This window comes from Staurois parvus, unplaced genomic scaffold, assembly GCF_062004578.1.
Source record: "Staurois parvus isolate SC_StPar_1 unplaced genomic scaffold, SC_StPar_1.0 ptg000635l, whole genome shotgun sequence".
NCBI lineage: Eukaryota > Metazoa > Chordata > Amphibia > Anura > Ranidae > Staurois > Staurois parvus.
Genome location: NW_028318431.1, coordinates 4,899,842 through 4,925,531, shown reverse-complemented (window position 1 = coordinate 4,925,531; position 25,690 = coordinate 4,899,842). Strand labels below are relative to the sequence as shown.

Genomic DNA, 25,690 nt, shown 5'->3' with positions numbered 1-25,690 from the left:
TCTGTTTTATTTCTATCCTCATGTCATTCATGTTTAAGCTGATTGCGATTTGGGTTGTGATCTGTGCCTAGCTGGCCACCAAAACCCTGTGGATACTTTCAGTATGTGTAGGCTTGCTGTAGGAACTGTTTTTTTATGTCTTGATGGGTTAAAAATAAAGGCTATGTATTTTATTCCAAGATGCTTTGGTACCAAACTTTTATCTTACTTCTGATGTAAGCTTGCACAACCTCAGTCAGTAGGGGTCATATACTTCTGGTAAGAGGCTTTTGTCTCTTGGTGGTGGCACACTGGAGTTGGCACATGCAGTTTTTACTGAACACATGCTTATTGGATTTTTATGAAGTTTTTGTCACTGGACACATGCTAATTGGAATTTTTTTCTCACACAATTGTATATTTATTTGATTGTTTTGGGATTATTCACTGTAATGTTTATTTGAGAGCACAAGCTATTTGTCGTATGTTCAAATGTAAAGGGCAAGCGCAACACAGATTTTTTTTTCTTTCAAATTATTGGGAAGGTCTGGAAAGCATCTACTCTTTCTATTAATAAAATAAATATTGGTGCAGCGCTAAAAATCTACGGAAATGACCAATCTTAGTCTCATAAATGCATGTATGTGATAAATGCGTTTTGCTTATAACATGTAATAAAAACAGTAATTGTAGTCTAAAAATAAATAAATAAATAAAGGTGTAGGTGTCTATAGGAAACGCATAATCGTGACATGCGTAGTAGTTATATAATGTCCAAAAATTCTTTAAATCTGGTGTGATCTCCAAGTGACTTCAGTAAAGTCCCAGAATACTTATTCTCCTTAGGTAGGTGTGCTAATCAACATACAAAATGCGCAATCACCAGAATGTTGTATTATATACTCCTGGTCATTCACGGGTCCCTCAGGGGTAATCCGGGATGAAGCCTGGGGGTAGATGGTCTCCCTTTAGGTGCTAGGATGTGATGGCCAGTACTGATAGTTCAACCTCTTCAGGATGCTGGGAGGTGCTAGGGGATGGTGCTAGGGGATTTAAGGTGCTCAATGCAGAGCAAAAATTAGGGATAATCCCATAGTGTAGTATTTAGATGTTGCTTTATTAATGGTAATGTTAAAATGGGTTAAAAGAACGGACAAAACTGCAGTAATAAATGGAGATGCCACAATAATAATCGCATAAGATACGCGCATAGATAACTGACCAGCGGGTAAAATGAAGTGGCCGTCAGATTCCCGTGATCCGACAGCTTGACGTCAATGGCTTGCAAGGGCTCCTCCTTAACGCGTTTCGAACTCAGTGTTCATTCTCAAAAGGGGCATGCCTGGGTGCAGCCTGACGGCTCAATCCTGCTATTTATAGCCTCAGATCATTTGAAAAAAAGTGCCAAAAACACCAAAAACGACAATCGTACGCCATCTTGTTCGGCGCAAGTGCGCATGCACAAACCCACGGGAGCCATTTTTCTATTTCCTTATATACTTTCCTATTTTCTGGCAGCTTCTGTCCAGTCATGTCATCTGGCTCCCCATATAAGCCAGAGTGATTGCAGGGGAGAGGAGGGAGGGCAGACAACAGATAGGCCATTGAAACCTATGCACGACGTCACCACTCCAGGCTTTACTAGCCATTGTTTGGCCACTCTCTTTTCTTCCCTGCAACTGACACTGGTTGACCCAGGAAAGATCACATGACTGGACTGGATTGCCCTAAAAATAGGTAAATATATATATCTTTCTTACAAAGATTAGTTAGCATAGTTGTTAGGAGGGGGGGGGCAGGATTGGCTTTAACCCTTTGAGGACCATAAGATTACGGAACGCCAAAAGAATCAATTTTTTGTTTTTAAAGTTCGTACACTTCAGTTGCTGTAACTAAGCCATTTCATGAAATAATTGGCAAAAAGCTAGATCCATTTGTTGATAAGAACTAATATTTTGACTCAAACAAAAAAAAAAAGTATTTTAAGTTCTTAATCAGATGATACAGGCAATTAAAAACATGGGACAAATACGTCCCTTGGTCCTCAAAGGGCTAGTTAGGTCTAAGCTGGAATTCCATTTTAAGGACCTCTTACGATCTTGCCTTTTATAGGGTGACAACTCTCTGTCCTGTCTCCAAATTGTGCTTCTGTGCTGTAATTCTGTCACAAACTCTTCCAATGGAGACTACAAATGAATGCGCCAGCACACATCACACTGTTAGGGTACACTGTTTTCACCATCAATCTTGAGAAATGTCAAACAACCATTCTAGAGTGCATGCATGTAGACAGAAAATAACAGCAAAGAGTTTGCAGGAGATCAGAAGCACTGCCCTGCAAAAAACAAACAAAAATGGCAATAAGTGCTTTACAAAAAAGGTTCACCTTTTGGAGCATTTTACATATTACACCCATATTTAGGGTGTAACATGTAACCCGCTCAAACTCCTGCCCTCCACCACCCTAATTCCTCCCTACTCATGACAGCAAGTGAGGAATACTCTCCTGGCACCCACTGTCACATTTCAAAATCAGCGTGACTGTGCAGGGCTGCACCACTCAAAGCTACTCCATTCATTCACAGGATTTTGCGAACGCAAAAACTACAAGAGCTTTCTACCACTGGCAGATGGCTTGTAGTTCTCAATGAACTGCAAAGGCGCTGATGAGGGCCCTCGTAGCTCATTCACGCTTCCTCCAGCTTTGTAACTGAAAGCCCATACAGAGATACAGGCAGGAGCCTGACATTACACCTACAATCTACTGATTGCGGATGCAATGCTCTTCAGAAATATGTGCATTTATTATTTTTTTCCAAAAGGTGGACCTACCTTAAAGCTGAACTCTTTTGGCCATTTGCCTTGTAAAAGTAAATGAAAACTAATGCAGTGTGTGCAAAGTAATACTCTGACTTTCATTCTCTTTGTACATACAATCAGAGCTGAATGTCCAGCCCAGAAACAATTACAGTTTTGACTGGAGTACATAGATCAACGCAGGTCATTCACACTGCAGCTCCTCCATTTTTCAAAAATGCCTTTTTTACAGCTCTGTGTGGTGCTACCCCCATAGGAACAGCTGGTTAGGATGGGTCCTCTGTTCTTTGCCTCGGCCTCTTTAAGAACTTCAACCCCTCCGACATGCTAGGTTGAGTGTATAAGGCATGCAATATCACAGAAAATCACTGAAAGTAATACTGATTACCCAGTAGCAGTACTATATCAAAGAACAGGTACTGAACCAGTTAGTAAAGGTTAATGTAATATATTGTCACCTAGTATGGTTGGTAACAAAGTAAACATAGAAATGGATTAACAATGGTAATAACACAATTTAGCATACAGGGTTAGTAAAAAGGACTAAAGTGACACTTGGCACCCAGATCAGCATAGCCAGTAGCAAGGTCACCTAAAGTGCAGCAGTTAGCAGTAATAAAGCTTGATTTACCAAACACAGGAACTATATTGCTAAAGTGCATTGATGACAACTATACCAGGCCTAAACTGACTGGATATGAACTGTCCATAGAAAATAGGAAATGGAAATAGGAGAAGGGAACAAGAGGGATTAGCAGGATGGTTTTACAGGAGGGCAAGTCCTTTATTGTTGTTCTGCCAGTTATCATTGGGGCCATTACAGAAGCGTTGGTGCACCTAACAACAGCTTTAGTAAACCAGCATACAGTATAAGTGTAGCAAAGAAGTAGTAAAGATGTGATAAAGGTATGCTACAGGTGCAGTATAGGTGCAGTATACTTGATGTCCTGCCTCCAGTAACCCAGTCCCTTCTAGAAGTGTAAACAAAGGGCAGTGAGCCCTCTAACCAGTTCCTGTGGAGTGAACTCTCGTTGTAGAAGGGGGCCCCCTCAGTCGCTCCACAGAATGCCTCAACATTGGGCTGTAGAGGGTGAGTGGATGCTCCATTCTCCCTGTGGCAACAGTGTAGATGTGATTGCTGTGGTCTGTGCTGCACTGCCCCAGGTGTCTCGACTTCCAGGTCTCAATCTTTGGCTCTGGTCACTTGCCCCATGGATGATCAATGTGCATGCAGACTGATGTGCACATCTCTACTCCTGTGCTGCAAAGAGGAAGAGGTTTCCAGTGCAGTCTGGCTAAAGCTGCTCAATTACTCCCCTTCCTGCTCAATGTCCTATGAGAACTGTATTGTAAAGGTCCATAAGTCCCATTCTCTGATTGATGTTCCAGACTTCAATTACCATGATCCTCAGTTTTTTGCAAGTCCATAGGTGTTCCTGGCTATAGTTCTCCCTCTGCTGACTGGAAGTAAGAATGCAACACAGCATTCAGCATAACAGCAGAAAGTAAACTGATTGTAAAGAGGGAAATGTCTCTTTCTCTGTGATATTTTGATATTCATCCACACCACTCCCAATTTCAGGATGCCTTGCATTAATTAAGAATAGCAATTAAGACATTTTTGGAATGGATGAGTGGAAGAGCGAGTTGCCTGCTGTGATCTGTCCACTCGAGCCAGAAATGTAACTCTCAGTACCTGATGTACCTGTGATTATTGTTATCGTGTTTTAAAATGTTTGTGGGTTGCCCCCATTCATTCTGAATCTTGTACTTAGTGATATCAAAGCTGCCATTGCTGAACTCTTTCCCTAAATATGTGAGTCATTGACATAGAACATTGATATGGATCAGGAATCCTGACTTTATTCTGGTTCACAAAAATAGGAAACTGTTTGATCAGCTGTTAATAACCAAGTAAGCACAATTTTCATACAGAGGCCAGCATTGGTATCTTAAATATTTCCTGCAGTTTCCTTTGAATGTTGCTAAATTAGGGACCTCTGAACAATGAGCGGATACAAGCAATATGAGTCCATATGTCTAAAGATGCTCTTGATATATCTACTCTTATACATTTTGCAGTTCTGGTCCCTTCTGGATGTTTCAATATTGACACAGGAAAGACTTGGAGTTATACTATGAGACAAAAGTCCCTCTTTGGACAAAGTGTGATGCAGTACAAGGACAATTCAGAGAAAGGGTAAGTACTATTAATACATACAACTCTTACCATTTACATAGTCCAGAAGCCATACATTTTTTCTCAGAAAATAGGTGCAGGAACTCCGCCCTTCTGATTCACTTCTTGTCCCGCCCCCTACCTGCCTCCGAGCACCATCCATTGAATCCACCCCCTGCCCACCTCCTAGTACCACCCCTTTTAGAGAATACCGAGTCAAGTATCCTTTTGTGGTGCTAAGTAATTTGTATGGAATTTGTTCATGACAACAAGAAAAGCAGTAAAATAGATCCCCTGCAGCCAGCAGCAATAGACCTTTCTCCAGCAACAATAGATCCCCAAGCAGCAATAGACCCCACCAACAACAATAGACCCCCATCAACAATGAACCCTCGCAACAAAATATCCTCCCAGCAACAATAGACCCCAGCAGCAACAACAGATTTCCCAGCAGCCAGCATCAACAGACTCTTCAGCAGCCAGAAACAACAGACCCCTCTCTCAACAGTAGGTCCCTTCCAGTAACAATTGACCCCCTAGCAACAATAGATCCCCACCAGTAACAAGAGATCTCCCCAGCAACAATATACCACCATGCAACAATAGATTCCCCCAGCAGCCAGCATTAATAGACCCCAGCTCCCCATACTATTACATACATTCAGCACTGGAGGTTCCGGAACTATGTTCCCCCACTGAAATCTTGAGTAAGGGCAGATGATTCATGTAACAGTTACTTCCTGGAATCCATCTGTCCTTAGATCAGGTTGCTGAGCTGAGAACCTTCCCCTCCTGAAGACTCTTGGGATGTATGACATAATTTTCCTAGTCATAGAAACCAGGAAGGAAATGAAGGAATGCAAAAAAAAGTTAAAACAAGTAAATATGATATACTTTTCTATCTATTTACTAATGCTAGCAGCATAAGGATTAGAAATAGTCTATTTTTATTGAGAGAATGAAATTATGCTTTAAAGCAGTATTAAATCTAGAGAAAAAAATTTATATTGCAGCTTACTAATTATTAGATATTGTGGCCACATTAATTTTCTTTTTTTTTGTCTTTTTTCCCTTATTTTCACCTTCACATTCACCTGGTGATCTGGCCAGTAAATCTGGTATTTTTCAGCTTCTTTTAACAGACCAACTCGTAGAGACAAAGTGGCAGTTAGAGAGTTAAGACAAACCATTCAGCACTGACAGGGATGTTCAGAATAATCAGCTTTTATTCATTTATGCAAAACCTTTATCCCAGAAAGAAAAAAAAGGTTTTGGTAACAACTGAAAAAGTGTTAGTTGCAGTTTGGCTTTAATTTGTTAGACAAGTAAATTCAAATCTGCTTGTCCATCTAACACTACTCTCTACCCAGACTGACAATGCTGCTATCAAAAGGTGTCTCTGTTGCTGCTCCACCCAGAGTGGAGACACCCTAAGACAGGAAACCTGTTACTGGATAGATCACCAAGTGCAATAAAAGAAAAAAACCTGTAAAATAAATAAAACTAATTTAGCCATCGCATTTAGGGATTTAAGCTGCAATATATTAAATGTGAGTTTTTTGAGTTTAATACCACTTTAATCATTTTGTAATTGTTGCACACATGGTAAAATCTGCATTGTTATCTAGAAATTTACTTAAATTCCCCAAGACAATAAATTCTTTCTGAAAACAGAGGCCCTGTAAAAACATGATGGAAGTTGCAATGTTCCATCTTGCATGATATTTGCATGTGTTTAATAAATATATCTAGCACACTCCTAGCTTAGCTATAGGGAGCTATTGTTTTAATTGTCAGTGTGGAGGGCTGAGTAGCAGCCTGGGTGAAAAAGCCAGAAGGCCAAGTCTTGGTCAGGAGCTGAGAGGCTCTGCAGGCCAGCACCTCTGGAATTTCCCCCTGCTCTAGGGCTTTGGAGGAAGGTCCTAGAGGCAGTGGGTTGATCTGAAGAGTGATTGGCTTGCATCCTTGAGGGATCCTAGCCAATCCCCAACAAGATGTTGGCAAGGGGGTGGAACACCCTTAAAAGTGTTGGAGCCTGCTCAGTAGCAGGGACAGTTTGGGTGGAAGATAGAGTGGAAAATTTGAGGCTGAAGGCAGGAGGCTGCGAGGAGTTCCAGTGGGATGGGGCTTGCCTGCAGGCCTGGAGCTGGAAATGAAGAAAGCTCAGAGAGAGGATCATCTGTATGGCAGAAAAGGAGTGGTCCAGCTGATGGGCCTGGTAGCAGCCACCAATCCACAAGCGGTACAGGAGAGGATCTGAGTGAGTACACCTACACCCCCTGGGCAGATAGGAGAAGGAGTACTCTGGTGGGAAACCAGATTAGCCACCTGCCAGTAACTGTTGATCTCTTAAAGTGACAGGAACCAGATCCCCAGTTCAGCGATACCTCCAGATTGCTGGGTGAAGAGGCGAAGTTCATCTAGGGTCTGGGGTGGTACACTAAGGGGACCCTGGCTGGCTTTCCAACAGAGACTGTGCTGCAGAGAAGGCTTGTAAATAGTTCCAGGAAGTTGTCCTCAGTTCATCAGTTCCCTTGAGCATCCTGTATACCCCTAACCCTATTCAAGTTCAAATCCTCTAATTAAAAAACAAAACCAAAGCTCAGGGTCTGATTTCTGACTCTGGATGCAAGCCTGTGTGAAGATGCGTGTTGCAGGACTATAGGGGGACCCAAATCTTCTACTGACTCCTTAGGGGGTAGTGCTATATACATTTCAGTAAATTAATTTTTGTGCAGGCAAACACAAAATAATGCCCTCGTTTGTAAAGTAAATTGTGTTGAGTAAATGGATATAAAATATGCTAAGCTCAAACCTGCATGTGTCTGTGCAACAGCAAAATGTATGGAACCCCAAATTATCAATAGACAATACTTAATGTCTCTACAGTTCATCAGAATTATTTATCGCATTCTGGTGTACATGGTGATACCCATTTTGTGTCGGGCAGTCATTATTTACATACACATGTTTGCCCTACAGATGTTTGCATTTAAATGTATGTGCACAGGGTGATGGGCTACTTTTAAAAGAGAAGTATGGGTTTCATTTAAAAAAAACTATATATACTCACCTAGGTGGATACAGCATCTGTCTGATGGTGCATCTGTCCCCTGGCTGGCTCTAAGACAGAGAACTGAGCGATCAAATATCGCTGATCATTCAATTCTCAGTCTTCAGGCTGCACATAGCTGATAACTGTCAGTCACTGGCTCTGCTCTGCCCTCCAGCACTCACTGGAGCGCCGGTCTGTGGAGGGGGTGGGAGCGGCTTGCTGAGAGGCTGAGCCAACTGCCAATCAAGGCATCTGGGTGGATCCCGGCTACATGGTTGAGATCTCTTCAGAGCTTGGACTGGCTCTGTGACGTCAGCCGACAGCAGACTGTAGCAGTTCATTTTGTACTCCTGCAATCCATAGGAGAATTAGAGCCAAATTGTATACTTCTCCTGTAACTTTTTTAAAAATTATATTTAACATTTTTCTATTCAATATTTTTTATTACAGAGGTTTTTGTTTTTATAATACAACAAGCTCATGATACACCCACGCAAGGGCAGAGCTGAACAATAGCATACATAAGCAGATACAAATCAGCAGGGTGTGTTAACCAAATAACGGAATGGCTGACAGCAAGGAGGAATGGCAAAAAGCCGAACCAAATAGTAGCAGCAGCAATCCATCATATTACTGAAAAAAAAAACAAAGAGGAAAAACCCCTACCCAGAAGTATCAGCTCAAAACATACGGCAAAAAAAACCCAAACTGATAAAAAGATAGAAAGAAATAAGAAAGGAAGAACGATTGAGGGAGAAAACATAGAAGAAAGGAAGACTAGAAGAGTCACGGATACGGGGCTAGCACAGGCAACGACTATAAGAGGCCATAACTAGTAGGAGGCAGGGACGGCAGAGAATAATGTATCCAAGGTTCCCAAACCTTAAGGAATCTCGGATGAGAATCGTGAAGAATGCTAGACATCTGTTATTTGATCAGCATAGCATTCATCCGGGTCTTCGCCCCCTGGAAAACAACTCCAAGCTTGAGCTATAGCACGTTTTGCTGAAATGAATAGGTAGGATGCCAATTTCTGCTGAGACCTAGACAGACCCAAAATTGGGCAATGCAGGAGGGCCACTCTTGCATCCTTACGGACGTAATATTATATTTAACATTTTTAGCCCTTTTTTTCTTTTTAACCAAGCTGCTATTACAAGGGGGCTAACAGACCCTCTGTGTGATAGCACTGGGCAGGTGACAGGTACCTGTTATGGAGCTATCAGGGGTTTATTAGACCCCTAATGTCTACCCTGCTCTCTGCTCCAGGCACAGACTGTGATCCATCTTATTTTTGCTTTAAGTTGTTGATTTTCTAGATGAAAAATTGTAACATGATGACTGCCTGGATCCTTTAAAAACAAATCAGATATTCCAGCTCCCATATTTATGTATATTTTAATAAGTTCAATTAAAATCCTTTTATGATGGATAATATCTTGTTTAGTTAGATAATAGGGTTGATTTACTAAAGAAGGGAATTTTGGTGAAAATTCACTTCAAAAAGTATAAACAATCATGCACAGAGAAAATAAAAAACATTATATAATTATTATAGCTTGCATATGATTGGATGAAGGAAGTCGGCAGAGCTTTGCTCTTGCTATGCTAAAGGAAAATTCCCTTGCAAAGTAAATAGTCTATGTCTTTAGCAAGTCAAGTCCAATCTGTTCTATATATAAATCCAGCGCACAGTTCATCCTTCAATCCCCGCAAAATCATAGATCTCCATATGCTCTCACCAGATTCTTCATATCAAGCACGCATTGTGTGGCTGGCCATACACGTGTAGATTTTCAGAGGAGAATATTCCTAAGAAAAGTCGTATGAAAATTCTTTGAACGTTCGATGAATGGACGAATGTTCTTAAAAAACTCTTTTGCTTTTAACATTCAGCTTTAAAATAAATGTAAGTTTTGAACGATCACCACATACACTGGCCAAAAATTTATTTGATGGAGAAACGTTTTCCTTCCTGCCTCTTCGAATTTTCCCATCACTGCTGTCGAAAATGAACATTGATTTGACCCCCACTAACGATTAGAAAATCAAACGAATTTTCTTGAAATGAAAATTCTTGAACGAAAATCTATACGTGTATGGCCAGCTAATTTAATTCTGTCTTCCTTTTCTCCTCTTCTTTTCCCGTCCACTCCCCTGCTCTTACTCCTCAAAAATAAGCAATATAGTGTAGTATGTTCTAATTATCTCTATAGTGTGATACATCCATGTGCTTAATTTACAAGGACCATAGCCTGGTCCAAAATTATAATTCACCGTGTGATCAATATCAACCACTATTCGAAATAGATACTCTTACCCTCTAATAATTAATTCCATGCATGCAATCTATATATATCTCTTCAGCAATACATCTCACATTCTTCTTAGTGTATAAAGTACACCATCCACCTCCAGTGTTCCTTACTTCCCCTTTGGGCATGCACCTTACCCCGCATGAATAAATATGTCCCTTTAAATCCTCCGTTTCATCTCCGCTTTCACCTCTTCTCTACAGTTCTTCATATCCTCCCGACCAGTATGCAAAATCAAATGTAAAAACCCATAGTACAGCAGTATGGATTCCAAATACTAAACACCCTTTCCCAAAATGGCCACCATGGCACTTCCAGTTTGAATCTGACATCACTTCCCCCCTGGCGCGTTTCGTCATCAATTTCACTTTCTCATATTCAGTAGACCAATCTGTTGGTGTTTCCTTTAACGTTCAATTGCACTTTCAGATTAAATCACCTCCAAGTGCATCAAAACAAAAAAGTGTGCAAAGTCTTACCAGCTTATTTTCTTTAGAAAGCAACCACCTCCTGAATAGAAAGTTTGGGGAACATTAGTCTCTCTGAAGAGGTCTAACACACCGCTTGCTAAGTTAGAGACAGAGGTCTCCAATAAGCAGGGAACAAAAGAGTCTCTGACTGCAGAGAATATATATTACTGAGCAAGGGGCAGCACAATGGCTAAATGGTCAACACCTCTGCCTGGCAGTACTAGGGTCATTGGTTTGAATCCCAACCACGGCATCACCTGCTTGAATGTTCTCCCTGTGCCTGTGTGGGTTTCCTCCGGGTACTCCGGTTTCCTCCCAGACTCCAAAGACATGCAGGTAGGTGAACTAGATCCTGTCTAAATTGTCCCTAGTATGTGTATGTATGAATGTGAGTTAGAGACCTTAGATTGTACGCCCCTTGAGGGTTAGGGACTGATGTGAATGTATAATATATATGTAAAGCGCTGCGTAAGTTGACAGCGCTATATAAGTACCTGAAATAAATAAAGTTGTGTCAGATTTCTGCACACACAACAAGGGCCATTCCTTGCAGCATTTTGGCAGGGGACAGGCTTTTCTATCCAAGCTGTGGCTGCTCTCTAAAGAAAATGAACTATAAGACTTTGCACGCATTTTGTTTTTAGGGACCTGAAATATATTTTGATGATTTAAACTGAAAGTTCAGCTGGGCTTTACAAGAAAATTCTATATGCAGATAACATTTATTTTTGCTTTTTCCAGTGCTTGTAGATATATATGCACCTTATATATGTTTGCCTTATATACCGTATTTGTACAGTATATACGATTTCAGGAGCAACCTACTTCATTTTAATTAGGAGTCTTTTGCTTTTCGGATACTCATCTGCTCATATACCTTAACATTGTCTTTGTCCTTGGTTTAAATATTGTGTATTATTTTGTTTTCTATTACCCGTCACAGATCAGATACATGCTGAATGTCACCATAAAAGGGACAACCATCATCTTTACATATGCAGACACAGAACATGGGCAAGCTTTACTTCCTTCAATGTATGACACACATCACTGTGGTTTTGTGTCTACCGGGTCCCTTATGACTCAGAATTATGAGATTGTCTCATATCTCGATAGAAATTAGAACTATTTATGGTTTTCTAGCAGAAGGCAAGTGAGATACTGCACCTGGGAACAAGAAGGTTGCTAAAATATATTACCATCCCAAGTGCATTTTTACTAATCTTTGATGTCTTAAATTAACTTCATATCAGGAAACAATTGTGATGGGCATTGAAAACGTCATGTCACAAAACAAATGGTTCAGGGGATGTTTAAGTGTTGCCCTCTGAAGAGTGATCCACAGTGGAACACTTTTGAGAGGAAGTTTGACATGTAGTCAGGAGATAATATCACCTCCTCACTATCTGTTTTAACCCTTCAAAGTCTGCACTGCCACACCACAACCATGTGTGTTTTGCAAATGGTTGTGGTGTGACCCCATTCACTTGAATCATACATTTTAGGGGCATAATTTAGGCAAAGCACACAATACAAAGCATCTCAGCAGCAGCATGTGTATACCCCCTTCATCTTAGGTGGGTGGTTAGGGGGCTAGTTGCAATGTTTCTTGATCGTGAGTAATTCAACAATTTGACATTCATTAGTTCCCTTTAAATTTGAAAAAAAATTCCATTCTTGTCATTTGATTTGTTTTCATTCTCACTTTGGCTAAAACCGATTGTGAAATAGTCCCCATTAAAGTGTTACTAAACCCAGGACCCTGCATTCACTATATCTGGTCTCCCACAGTATTCAGAACATGGAAATGCAATTATTTTAGTAAATATAAACTGCTAAATACCTTTTCTCATCAGCAGTTAGAGCAACCTTGTGACTTCTATCAGTGCCCAGCAGAGCACTGCTTAAAGCTTATAGGAGGAGTTTTCTCTAGGAGAATGAAGAACCCCTGACCTCTGTCTGGACAGTGCTGATTGGCCCTGTGCTGATCACATGAACTCTCCCAAGAAAAAAAAAGCCTCTCTAGTAATACACACCAAACTGAGCATGTGCAGAGTGTCTCCACACAATATACGATATATCTTATCAGGAGACAAAGGGGGCACTGGAAGAAGGGGAGGGTAATAGAAGACAGGATCACACAGCATTTTTACACAATGCAGAGGATTAACCCTTTAGGTTGCACAGTGAGTATAACAAGCATGCTTTACTGCATATACAGACTGATTTTACTGTTGTGGGTTTAGTAACACTTTAGCTCTTAGATAATAGAAAAAATGCAATGAAAATGACAAATCTCTAATGAAAATTTTGCAGATGTAAGACCAGCTTTATGGAGCTAGCCATAGCACACGGCATAGAATTCTTCAACAGCGCCACCCATTTTGTCACTACAAGCAGGGATGCTACAAAGGGACAAAAAAAGAAGACATTGGGTCAATTTCACAATTAGCCAAAAGACTAAAGATGGCATGAAGGGTGTCCTCCTACAGCAAGCGTGTGGGATTGTCTAACCTCTTTCTTCTCACCATCACAAGCTGGTGACAGAGAGAGGTACTTTGACCAAAGCAATGGTCAGGTTCTGGTTCTTAGCCCTGGTTCACACCAGTGTGACTTGTCATGCGACTTGACAGTTCAAAGTCGCATGACAAGTCACACCCCATTTGGGGCAATGGAACGGTTCAAATCGCTGAAACTTTGAAAAATGTTCCTGCCAGATTTTTGTGTGACTACCTTGTGACTTGCATTGACATCTCTTTAATGAAGTTGCACAGATATCAGCAAGCCATACATGAATTTGCACTGATAGTCGGCTTTGAAGTCGTGCTGCAGTTGCGCAACTTCAAAGCTGCACAGGTGTGAACCAGAGCATCTAGGCATTGATGACCCCTGATTGACAAAGGTCACAGAAGAAAACTTTCAAGAAGCAAAGTGAAAGATGATGAGTTGTCAGTCCGCCTCTGGTACTGGTTCACTTTAAGCATTCTTCTGGTTAATATTCATGTTGATTCTTCTTTCTACAGAGTCTATGTTGTTTCACCACTAAAAGAATTTGGGAAGAGGACATTTGAAGGGATATTTAAATGTGCACTAAATAATGGTAATCCTACTCTAGGCTGTGCATTTGACAACATTCTATCAGCAACAGGTATGGAATATCATTGGAAAGGTGCCAGAAAATGACACCCTTCTCGTCAATTAAAGTCCTATCATAATTTCTAAATAAATGTTGGCAGGTAAGTAAAATATTTACCAGAAAAAAACTCCAGGAAACCTAAAAGCCCTTCCTTGAAGTGGGTCTGCAGCATTACTTTCCAGCTAAAAATGTTACATAATTAGTAATTTTACACACAAAATGACTATACATTTTCAGCTTAAACTGGATTAAAAGCTAAGTAGGAGAGGTTTAATCTCTTTAAAAAGCATTGGGACACCTTTACACACACATGAACTTTAATGGCATCCCAGTCTTAGTCTGTAGGGTTTAGTATTGTGTTGGCCCACCCTTTGCAGCTATAACAGCTTCAACTCTTCTGGGAAGGCTGTCCACAAGGTTTAGGAGTATGTCTAGAAGTGACATCAACACAGAACTGGCAGTAGCCAGTGGGACCCAGGTCCACACATCTACAGTCTAGAGAAGTGTGGCCAGAAGTGAGCTTCATGGAAGAACTGCAAAAAAAGCCATACCTCCTATGTGGAAAGAAGGCTAAGTGGCTCAACTACACACAAAAACATAGAAACTGGGGTGCAGAAAAACAGAACGACCCCAAACATACAGCCAATGTTATTAAGTACTATGCTCAGTATAAAGAAGAACAAGGAATCCTGGAAGTGATGTTTTGGCCCCCACAGAGCCCTGATCTCAACATCATTGAATCTGTCTGGGATTTCAGGAAGAGACAAAAGGATTTGAGGCAGCCTACATCCACAGATCTGTGATTAGTTATCTAAGATATTTGGAACAACCTACCTGCCAAGTTCCTTCAAAAACTGTGTGCAAGTGTACCTAAAAAGAACTAATGCTGTTTTGAAGGAGAAGTGTGGTCACACCACTAGTGATGGGCCAAAAACCTCCCTGTTCAGTTTGCAGTCGAACATTCGAACGTACCAAAAGTTCAACTGTGAACTTCGAACAGGGACAATTTACTGAGCGGTATCTTACCACATCTAAGTATACAGTAAGATACCGCTCAGCTTCTAAAATACTGCATAAATTATATTAATAAGTCATGTGGTATTTTAGTACTGAAACATTCTTTATTGTTTCAGCTGTCATTGGGGTCCCCCACTGACAGCTGAATGTCAAAAGAATTGTCGGTATTGCCTGACAGTTAAAAATGTTTTTTTTTTTAAATGGAGTGGGTTCCCCCCTCTCATCCATACCAAGCCCTTTGGGTCTGGTATGGATTTTGAGGGGAACCCCCACGCCAAACTTTATTTAAAAAATGGTGTGTGGGGCCCCCACAAAATCCACACCAGACAATTATCTGAGCATGCAGCCCGGCAGGCCAGGAAAGGGTGGGGGACGAGCAAGTGCCCCCCCCAAACCATACCCCCCAAAGCACCTTGTCCCCATGTTGATGGGGACAAGGGCCTCTTCCCCACAACCCTAGTCAATGGTTGTGGGGGTCTGTGGGTGAGTGGCTTATTGAAATCTGAAAACCCCCTTTAACAAGGGGCCCCCACATTCCAACTCCCCCCCCCATGTGAATAAGTATGTGGTACATGGTACCCCTACCCATTCACAAAAAAAGGTTTGTATAAAAAATGAGAGGAGACAAGTCCTTTATTAAAACCAAAACTAAAAAAATGTCCCCGAAGTAGATCTGATGTCAATCACAATGCCCGTCACCACTGCCAAGCCGAAAAAAAACAAAAAAAACTAAAACTTTCTGCTCTCTATGCTGGCTCGCGCCGTAATGATAGTTCTTAAATAATGTAATGATGTCACAAGGGGTGGGTTAACCCTTTGGTCAGGTGCATTGCTTTGACCAATCACAATACACTGTCAGGGCGTAGTGCATTGTGGGGCACAGTGGGCAAATAGCCTGCCGAACGCCCTTACCGCTCGTGTGTTCAGCGAACAAACGGACGACCAAGGTTCGAGTTGAACTTACATTCGTCCCGAACATAAAGCCCATCACTACACACCACATATTGATTTGGTTTGAATTCCTGTTCTGTTCATTTACTTCCCATTTTGTTAATTGATAAAAATAAACTATTAACACTTCTATTTTTGAAAGCATTCTTGATTTACAGCTTTTTTCCACACCTGCCTTTAACGTTTGCACAGTATTGTGTATATATATATATATATATATATATATATATATATATATATACTGTTATTAATATATGTTTCTGTTATGCACTTTTGCCCTAGCCAGGTGATTCTTTTTTTCTAAAGATGTCAATTGGATTAGGAACACACTTCGGTCAACTTAGCTTGTGAGGTTGGATGATAATATTCTTTGTATTTTGAGAAACGTATCTTTTATCAAATTCTAGGGCAAGGTCAAGTAGTCCATGATGTTCCATATCCAATTGTGTCTCAAACCAGAAGTTCAAGTAGTACTCTGGTAAGTTTGTTAAAAACTTTGGGTAAAATGCAAACTGGCCTTGCAGTGTGGGTACTGTTTTTCATCCCCTGCTCCGCCTGCAGATGGTGCTTTTTTCTTCTCTCCAATGCTCTGAGTTGTGACCTGGTCCCCAGGGTCCCCACTTACAATGCAGAACTGCTGAACCTGCATTGTATGTGATGATGTCAGAGTGCTCAAAAAGAAAAGAAGAGAAGGAGCTTCGGGGGACTGATCATGCAGCTGGTAGAAAGCCTGAGGGAGCTTTGGATAAGGTAAGTAAAACTGTTTTTTATTGTTCCTGTAGATATAAATTAGCATTAAACCATTTCAGTGCAGGGGGCCCCATTACAAAGTAACTTTTGGATTTTGTCCAGAGTTTAACTTTAAATCAAATTATATTGCATCTACTATGTAGACGTATGTTCACCAACTCTGAAGTTACCAGTCTTCGTTGTTATCATACTCTTAGCTATCCTAATGTTTATTAATTTTGTTAGTCTGTTTTTAACTTTCTTTGTGCGGCTCTTTAAGTCTTCTTTATTTCAACTAATCTTTATTAGTTGTATCAGTATTTATTATGAGAGCGAATATGCATTGTTACTGATTCTTCTTTTATGTGATGGATGAAATATAGCTATAATTTGTATATTTTTGAGAAGTTGTGGCGCCGGATTTTCACTCTCTTATTGGATACCATACCGATATAGTACTGCGGTCATCCATGCACGCTCTTCTCTATCCCATCCTGATGATTGCTGTGGATTTTTGTTGTAGCAGCACCACCTCTGTTGTTGTATCTTTATTTATGGCCAAATCATTGTGCATGTGATCCAACATATCCTTACCCAGCCTTCTCCTCTCACCAGGGCCTTTCATTTAGCCTACTTCCAAGAGCTTTGACTTACCTCTTGCTGCCTCACAGTCTAATGGGATGCCCCTCTATTGGCTGCTAGGGCATCTCGTTGGATAGATATCTATTGAGTTATTATTTACATGATGATATTAATGAGACAAAATCGTGTTGTTGCCCAATAGTGGAATAACTAGGTCTCAATACACAGACTGGAGCAGCCTTTATGTTCACTGATTATGCACCAGTGAATTGGTTCCAAACAGAATAGTTAATATACAGTATATTAGCTGTTTTTTGTGAACAATGGTAAAGTGAAAAAACTGCTTAAGGCTGATCATACATGTTATAATTTGATTGTACAATCTATGTACAATATTCTTAGATTTATCAAACATATGTAATGTGAGAGTCTACTACTAAGAGTCAAAAAATCAGTATGTTTACAATCAGGTAGGCACAGAGAGCTAAAGTAGAATTCACAATCAGAATGTGATGTGTATGGCCATCTTTAGTTCTAAGTAAGTAAGACCTTAATGGCAAAAAGAGCCAAATAAAACTCAAACCTGTTATGGAGAAATAGAGATATATGTCTAGATAAGACAAAAAATGGCAAGTTGCACAGAAATATCAAAGGACTTAAAAATGCAACTAGATTGCTTTGATGCCTTTTTTTTTTACTACAAACAGATAAAGAATGATGAATTAATATCTGTGAATTTTGATTTTTTTTTATTATGAATAATGATTGAAAATTGAATTTAATTACCATCAGATCTGTTGGTTGTTTCTTTGGCTAGAATATATCATCTTTATATTTATAGTATTAACTGCCCTAATAATGTGCCTTTAATATAGTATTCATATTGGAAATTACATAATTTTTGGTGATGTGATATAGTTAGTTTGAAAATGTTTTTCCCTCTTTTTGGTCTGATATTAGCACACACCACCTTCTGAACATTAGTGAAGGGATTTACACAAGAAGCTGATGGTGAATGTATCTTCCAAACTGCAAGTTTTAGAGGCCTGGTGACTGTTATGAGTGTCAAAGTAAAAGATATCGTTATGGTGAGACAGTGCAGGGACAGTCCAGAAAACCCCTGGAGACTGTTGTAATTTGGGGGAGGACCCTGTTCTTGCCTACATCTGGTCTGACACATTTGTGTGACCTGTATCACCTGCACAACACTCTGTTGAGAGGCTACTTTATATTAGCCAAGGATGTAAGGTGGTACCTGAACCATTTCCATGTGGCCTTCAAAGAAAGAAAGCTTCTATCTGCACATTGCAGGGCTTCAAGAGTTGATAAGCTGAAACCAATTCCCATGCATGGATGGTGGCCTGAGATCTAGACTTTCTATCCTCCTGGTCCTTACATAGTCAACCTTCACTTCCCCAGGAGTACTGACATACACAGTCAACATGTAAGCTTCCAGGACACTTCTCTCTCCTTTTGCCAGCCATTGGGTGCAATAGGCACTTCTGTCCAAAAATAATCACATGGACGTTTGTAGTTGTAGTGAGCTTCTTTACTTGATAAAATTTTAAATCATACCAGGTGAGGCTGTCAAAACTGCTATGAGATGAGAAATATGGTACAAATGTACCACGCTACAACCAACAAAGAAAAAATCAGTAAAGAGAAAAAGGGCGTTCTAGGTTGACCCACCTATATATTTATGTACCTCTAAAGAACAACAACTTCAGAAATGTGAATTCAGTATAAAAATTACAGTTATATTTATTACATAAACATTAAAAAGCACATGTGTACAACTCATCAATAAAAGGAATATACTGTTCATAGTACAGAGGTATACTTTTAGTATTGTTTTTTGTAACACGTTTTGAGGTAGTTGCTGCTTCTTCAAAACATTAAACTCAAGTCTGAAAGCTATCCAACAAATCTACAAGCAATTTGATTTTGAGTTAAGGTACAGTCATATCCATTCGGGCTTTGGGGAAGCATGAGAAAGGAACCTTACATGGAAGGAAAATGGACCAAATTCTCAGATCCTCTAAAACTAGTACTTACTCAAATGTAAGTGATATCCAAAACCAGTCACATCCAAATAAGTGGTCTCATAATCCATTTCTTCCCACTATACAGTTGAATAAAGAAATATGATGAACCGCCAACCGAGTGTCAGTACTATAGTCCAATATTGGGGAAAGATGGATATCTCTTTAGTGTGTTCTGTCCCCAATCACCAACAGATTCGCAATACAGACAGCCAATGCCCACATATATATATTGACACAAAATGGAAAGGAGCTTCTTTACTTGCTTCATTGAGAACAGAACAGTACTGGCATGGTTATACTCCAAATATTGGCTTGTACAGTACATAAAGTATTCAACCTTTGTATCTCTTGTGGCTGTTAGCTGTTCTAATTCAGTCACTCTCTGTCCCAAGGCTGTAAGCTCTCTAAGCTGCCCAATACTTCCAAAAGGGGAGAACAAGGGGACACACCAAGCCTCTCCCTCTCTCTGCAGGATCCTTTCCCAGACTTTCATCTTCCTTCAGTTCCTTTCTTCACCTTTAGATTTAGCTGCAAGAACCCTTTTCCAGTCCCTCCCCCTGAAGGGGAGAGCACAACCACCTTAATCAAGCAATCCTTTACAAGGTGTCTCACGGTTAAAACAAGCCCTGATCCCTACCTCCACCCACCTTATGTAGGGATATCCTCAAAGCACTCCACCAGTAGCAAGATATACCCTTAAGGGGACCTCTACTTATCTCCACCTGCCTAAAAGGAGACCTGTTTAAAGAGCACTTTTTAAGCTCACTGCCACTTTAAGTTCTGCATATGTGTGCTGCCTTGTTAAGGGACAGTAAAATTCCTTATTGTACATACAGGGTTATTACCACAATGCTGTTCATTTTATTACATAAAATCAGAAAATTCCCAGAAGATGTTGTCTTGCCTGGTCCTTTTGAATTACTGACTCCCAGCTATTTCTGTACACCTACCTGAAAGTTTTCTAGTGCTTTTGTTAAGGGCAGAGTCTTTTTAAAAACAGGATGTAAGCAAGTACAGTTTTGTTAGTGGTGAAATTGTCAACTGGCAGCCCATTTCAGTCTACACATTATACCCCCAAAGTGGATGGAGGACTGCTGAGTAATGGTAGAGCCCATCAAAATGTTGCTTTGACTTTCATTTACTCCACTAAATATAGCAATGCTATTACAAAATCTAAACACATATAGCGTTCACACCACTTCGCACGAACATCTATGCAATTAATCATCCTTCAGTATCACAACGAAGAGGGAAGGAAAATCTAGAATGAAAGCCACATACAAAATATTTCTCAATGTTACTTCCAGATTTGACTCTATAGATTAAAAACAGAAGTAATTACTTCTGTTACAGTTAAAAGAAGCAAATTAGTTTTCTTTTAAATGTTTAGTATCTGTCACACCAACCAGATGCTAACAGGTTGATTAATAATGCACTGCAATGCAGAGTATAGTAGAGTCGCAATAGAGTAGGTTAAGTCTAGAATCCCTGTCAGATTTTTATTGCTGTCCCAGTACCTGTTGAAGTTTTTCCCTCACTTCTTGTCTGGTTCAACCTGTTGTCTATAGGAAGTTATGTGAGCAATACACTGGTAGATTCATTTAATTTGTATAAAAAAAAATTCTTAGTACATGAGAAACTGAAGTTAGAAGCTGGTTGGCTACCATGTACACCTGAGTGCACCAATTTTAGTAAATCTCCCTCTATAGTTTTGGAACAAATGAACTTTCCCAAACGAAAATCACAGACACTAGAAATTTGTTCATTTGAGAAAACTTTCCTTCTGGCTATTTTTTTGTCACTGCAGTTAAAAATGAACATTTTACTAATGTATGGCCAGCTTAAATCTCTCTAATTAAGCCTCTGGTAACAGTAAAAATCCTGGCTCAGAATGAAAAGTGTCCCCTGTGGACCTCAGTCATTTGACTAAAGGAGCCCATACATTATGCATATGGATCAACTTGTGTACAATCAGCCTGCCCAAACATGGATCAAAATTTGACCAGTTCCTGATGAACCAGCCAAATTTTGATCTATGTATGGCCAGCTTAACTTGTAGCTAGGAGGAGGTTTACATTAGTTTTATGCATTGAAGAGGTAACCATATGACTGACAAATATAGCCATCAGCTGAAAGTTTTAATTAGGAGGAGAGGATGGCTCATAAAAAGAAATACAAGTATAGCATGCACATTGAATGCACTTTAACATATCCGTTTTGAAATAATTCTACATCTTTTACAGACTTGTCAGCAGATGAAGGCACGCACATATGGAAGCACTATAGGAGAATTAAATGGAGTGTGCTCACTTCGTACTTACGAAAATGGGGATGTTAAGAATTTTACCTTTTCCAATCTTGCAAAAACTGGTAAATGTATTTATGACTGACAGGTGATTTTAAAGTGCATGAATCTTTCAAAATGTCATTAATATAATTACCACCGTCCTGGGTGATTTACAGGTAATGAAAGCTAGCTGATTATGTTGTAAAAGCATAAAATGTGTTTGTAAAGCCAAAACTTTGTCATTGTTTATGGTACAGTAGGGAAGGATTGAAACCATATCTGTTTTTTTTTTACTGTTTCTGCTGTTTTCCTGGAGACAGCAGGAAAGTACAGGAAATCTCCCAAGGAACAGGGGATTTTCTCTCACATTTTTCTTTAATGACAACTCAAAATTTTTAGATTTTCCTTCACTTCACGTCTCAGTGCCAGTGTTCACCGGGACAAATAGAGGGGTACATTTCCCTCAGCGAGTACACCAACAGCAATAAAAACTTAACTAAGGTACTAACCCTTCCCTACCCTTTGCAAAACAAAAAAAATGCCTTTACATGCACCTTAACTGTCACACTGTCACACTGAAAATGTCACATGGTATAAACAATGATATCAACAATTTCATCGCAAAAATCAGACAATGTACTGGTGACACATGATCAAGAGGGTTTTAGAAGACCTGTGTAGTTACTGTATGTCTATTCTTACAGTCTCCCTTTAAAGTGTATGTCTCCCTAAATATTTTTTCTGTGTGTGTGTTCACATATGCGTGATTAATAAATCATAGTCTCTATCATTTTCATGTACGTCTTCCATCTGAAGTACCTTGTTGATCCTGCCAGTAACCTTTCTTCCTTATTCTAAACTGAACACACAAAACACAGAAGCGGGTATGTTCTTGAGTTGTGAGTTTTCATCCTGTGGCTAGCCATTCAGAAGTACAGGACACTGTGCAGACACACAGCATGCCTGCATTAGTTTGGTTAGTCACCATGCCCCCCTCCAACCAATCACAATCTGTCTCTGGAACACACCCCCTCCCAATCACAGCTTGTCCTTTGCACCCCCTGCTCAAGCAAAGCCTGCAGTTTGCCTCAGGCTGAACAGACTATGGAATACAGGCATAGTCCTGTAACCCCATCCCCACTATCAGGAAGAAGAGATGCATTGTCACATGAAAAAATGTTTTACCCCGTAATAAAAAAATAGGATCAATTCTGAAACTAAGGACCTGAATTTTTATAACTGTTTTAGAATGTGTCTATTACATTGTATGTTCTCAACTACTTTAAGTGCCAGACTGTTAGTTATGCACATCCACTGTTGGATGCATATTGGACGAGTACAGCCAGTAAGTAGTTATGAGCTTAGAACCACAGGAAGCAGGGTTAACCAAACAAAAGTGGGAAAAATGCACTGAAAATGCAGTCATTCCATGAGAACTGTATGTAGCTGGCTTCAGAATCCTATATAAACTGAATTCTACACAATGTGTTTCTCCCAGCAAATACTTGATACTTGTTTTTTATGCAGTGTACAGTTCGGTGACGGAGAAGAACAAGCCTAATAGCTTGTATGGCAAAGTGGAAGCTCTGAATAATAATGGTAAGTTGTAACCAAAGTACTGTAGCACTACTCCCTTAGGAGTCGCTGACTTTTGATTCCCCCCTTAGCTCTGCACAGCCAGGCAACACACATTTGTTTCCTCCACACTTGCATACTGGAGACAGGAACCAGTCCTTAGGCTTGTTTTTTTTGGTTTTATTAAGGGGTATTGGACTTGGATAGGGTTGAGGGATGCATGGGATGCCCAAGGAACTGAGAACAGCAAGGAAAACTCCTTAGCAACTATGTACAAGTCTATGTACAAAAAAGGAAAAGACTATCTCTTCTCTGAGAGTACACCAGCTCTCTGGTGTACCTCCTCAGACCCCAGATGAATCCTTCTCTTCACCCAGCTGTACTGAGGGTATTCCCTGGGCAAGGGGACCAAGAAACTGCCAACTTCAACAGTCCCAGTTGAGGAGCTAGTTGGGGTCTCCACCTGACTGCCCTCTCTCCTCTCCCAGGGCGTGCAAGGTTACTCACACTGTCATTCCTGAGAGCTTAATGGGTTGGTGGCTGCCTTCAGGCCTTCTGCTGGGCTGACTCCTTCCCTGCTGCTCAGGCTGTCGTTCCTGGTAGACAGTGGTACAGTGAAGATCCCCTTCTCCAGCACCTGCCTGTCGGTAGGCCCCTTCCCTGGCCCCCTCAGAAGCTCCACGCTCCAGCCTCTCACTTCATCTTCCACCCGAAACTAACTCCTCCCAGGCTCTGTGATTCTTAAGGGTTGCCTTGGTCACCATGCCCAACCTCCTGCCAGGGGATTGGCCAAGGTCTTTCAAGCATGCAGATCAAAGCATTCTCCCCTCCTCCATTCCTCCTACAAAAGGCTTGCAGGTTTCTGAAGAGGTGGGAGGGCTCCTAAAGCTTTGACCTTCAGAACCTCCCAGGCCTGTTCTGAGGTAACCTCTGCCTCACTCACAAGCTGACTCATCCCAGGCTGCTACTCAGCCTCTAATTAACATAAAACTAGCTAGCTAACCTGGAGGACGTTACAGTACTATGGTCAGAGATAAAAGTTAAGCTAATACTATAAAATAATCAATAGATAATAAGGAAAAAAAACATCTATACTGCTGTATACACTATTGTTTACAGCAGTCTATAAACTTTGTATATGCTATTTATACGCATCTAACAGCCAGCTAAGGTAGTGAGACATACAGTAGATGTGCTTTTTCCCCATACCTAAGTGGCATATACAGGTAAATTTTCATATGCCTTGAACATAAAAGTAAATGTGCACCTCATTTACTGCTAAGAGTGACATTGGTCAAAAATCCATAAGCGTGTACCTTAAATGGAATATGACCTGAGTGAAGAACATAAACTCATACTATAAGCTGGTTGCAACAGACTCCACATGCCTGTCCACACACAGAGGTGTCAAAATAAAAGCTAATATACCCCCTTCCATGCTGAACCATAAAGGAATATCTGTGTTTCATAGTAAATTCACAAATGTGAAAATTGAAAGACGATCAGCAAAGAGAGTGGAGGGCATGCATAAAAAATACAAGAACTGACCTTCAAGGAAAATGCATTTTTGCACACATCTTTGTGGGGTCATCAGCAAATACTGAGACTGAACTATTTATACCAACCTCTATTTTGTTTATTAACAATATAAACAGAATTGGGCTTAGGACAGAGTCATGAGGTACCGCTCTTACAACTCTGGACCATTCAGAATATATGCTTTTTATCACCAACCTTTGGATGCGCTATTAAAACATGTTTTCTATCTAGGTACATACACTCTTGTCAGTGCCAACAGACCTCAATTTGGTAAATTAAATGTTTATGGGGAGCTGTGTTGAATGCTTTGGTGAAATCCAGATACAGCACATCCAAAGGCATTCCTCTATCCAGACTACAATTTACTTCCTTGTAGAATGTTAATAGGTTAGTCTGGCAAGAACGATCTTTCATGGATCTATGCTGGTTACTACTAATAACACCCTTTTCAACAGCAAATTTTAGGAAATGGTCCCATATTATGCCTTCCAAGAATTTTTACATACTATTGATGTTAGGCTGACTGTTTTGTAGTTTCCAGGTATACAGTATGTCTTGGCCCTTTTTTTAATAATGGCACCACGTTAGATTTTCTCCAATTAGCTGGAACCATTCTAGTCTCTAAGCTATCCGTAGAGATTAAGAACAGTAGTCTGGCTATAACATGGCTAAGTTCTTTGAGGACTCTCGGATGTGAGCTATCTGGCCTTGGTGATTTTTCACATTAAGTTTTGTAAGTCCTTTTTGAACACTGGCTTCTGTCAGCCACAAGGGTACAATCTGTGCTGTGTTACTAACAATACCGTCTTGTTTATTATACCCCTCCTTTTATTTTGTAAAAAATTAGAATATATTTAATACAGTTGCCTTCTCCTTGCCACTTTTAACCAACTTCCCCTGATTATCTTTTATAGGACCAATATGCTCTGATCTTGCCTTTTTACTAATAATATAGTTTTAATAATTGGGGGGGATTTTTTAAAATTCTCCTCTGCTATGTGTCTCTCGTGGCTT

General features: G+C 40.2%; 1 protein-coding gene across 1 annotated transcript in view; it reads left to right on the top strand.

The window, feature by feature from the left end:
• The window catches only part of ITGAE (integrin subunit alpha E), a 119,672-nt gene that overhangs the window by 5,310 nt on the left and 88,672 nt on the right, over positions 1 to 25,690 (top strand). The window contains exons 2-6 of the mRNA XM_089693680.1: positions 4,879 to 4,996; positions 13,839 to 13,963; positions 16,327 to 16,397; positions 21,519 to 21,645; positions 23,090 to 23,161. Of these exons, the coding sequence (XP_089549806.1) occupies positions 4,879 to 4,996; positions 13,839 to 13,963; positions 16,327 to 16,397; positions 21,519 to 21,645; positions 23,090 to 23,161 (513 nt within the window). The remainder of the gene's footprint in view (positions 1 to 4,878; positions 4,997 to 13,838; positions 13,964 to 16,326; positions 16,398 to 21,518; positions 21,646 to 23,089; positions 23,162 to 25,690) is intronic.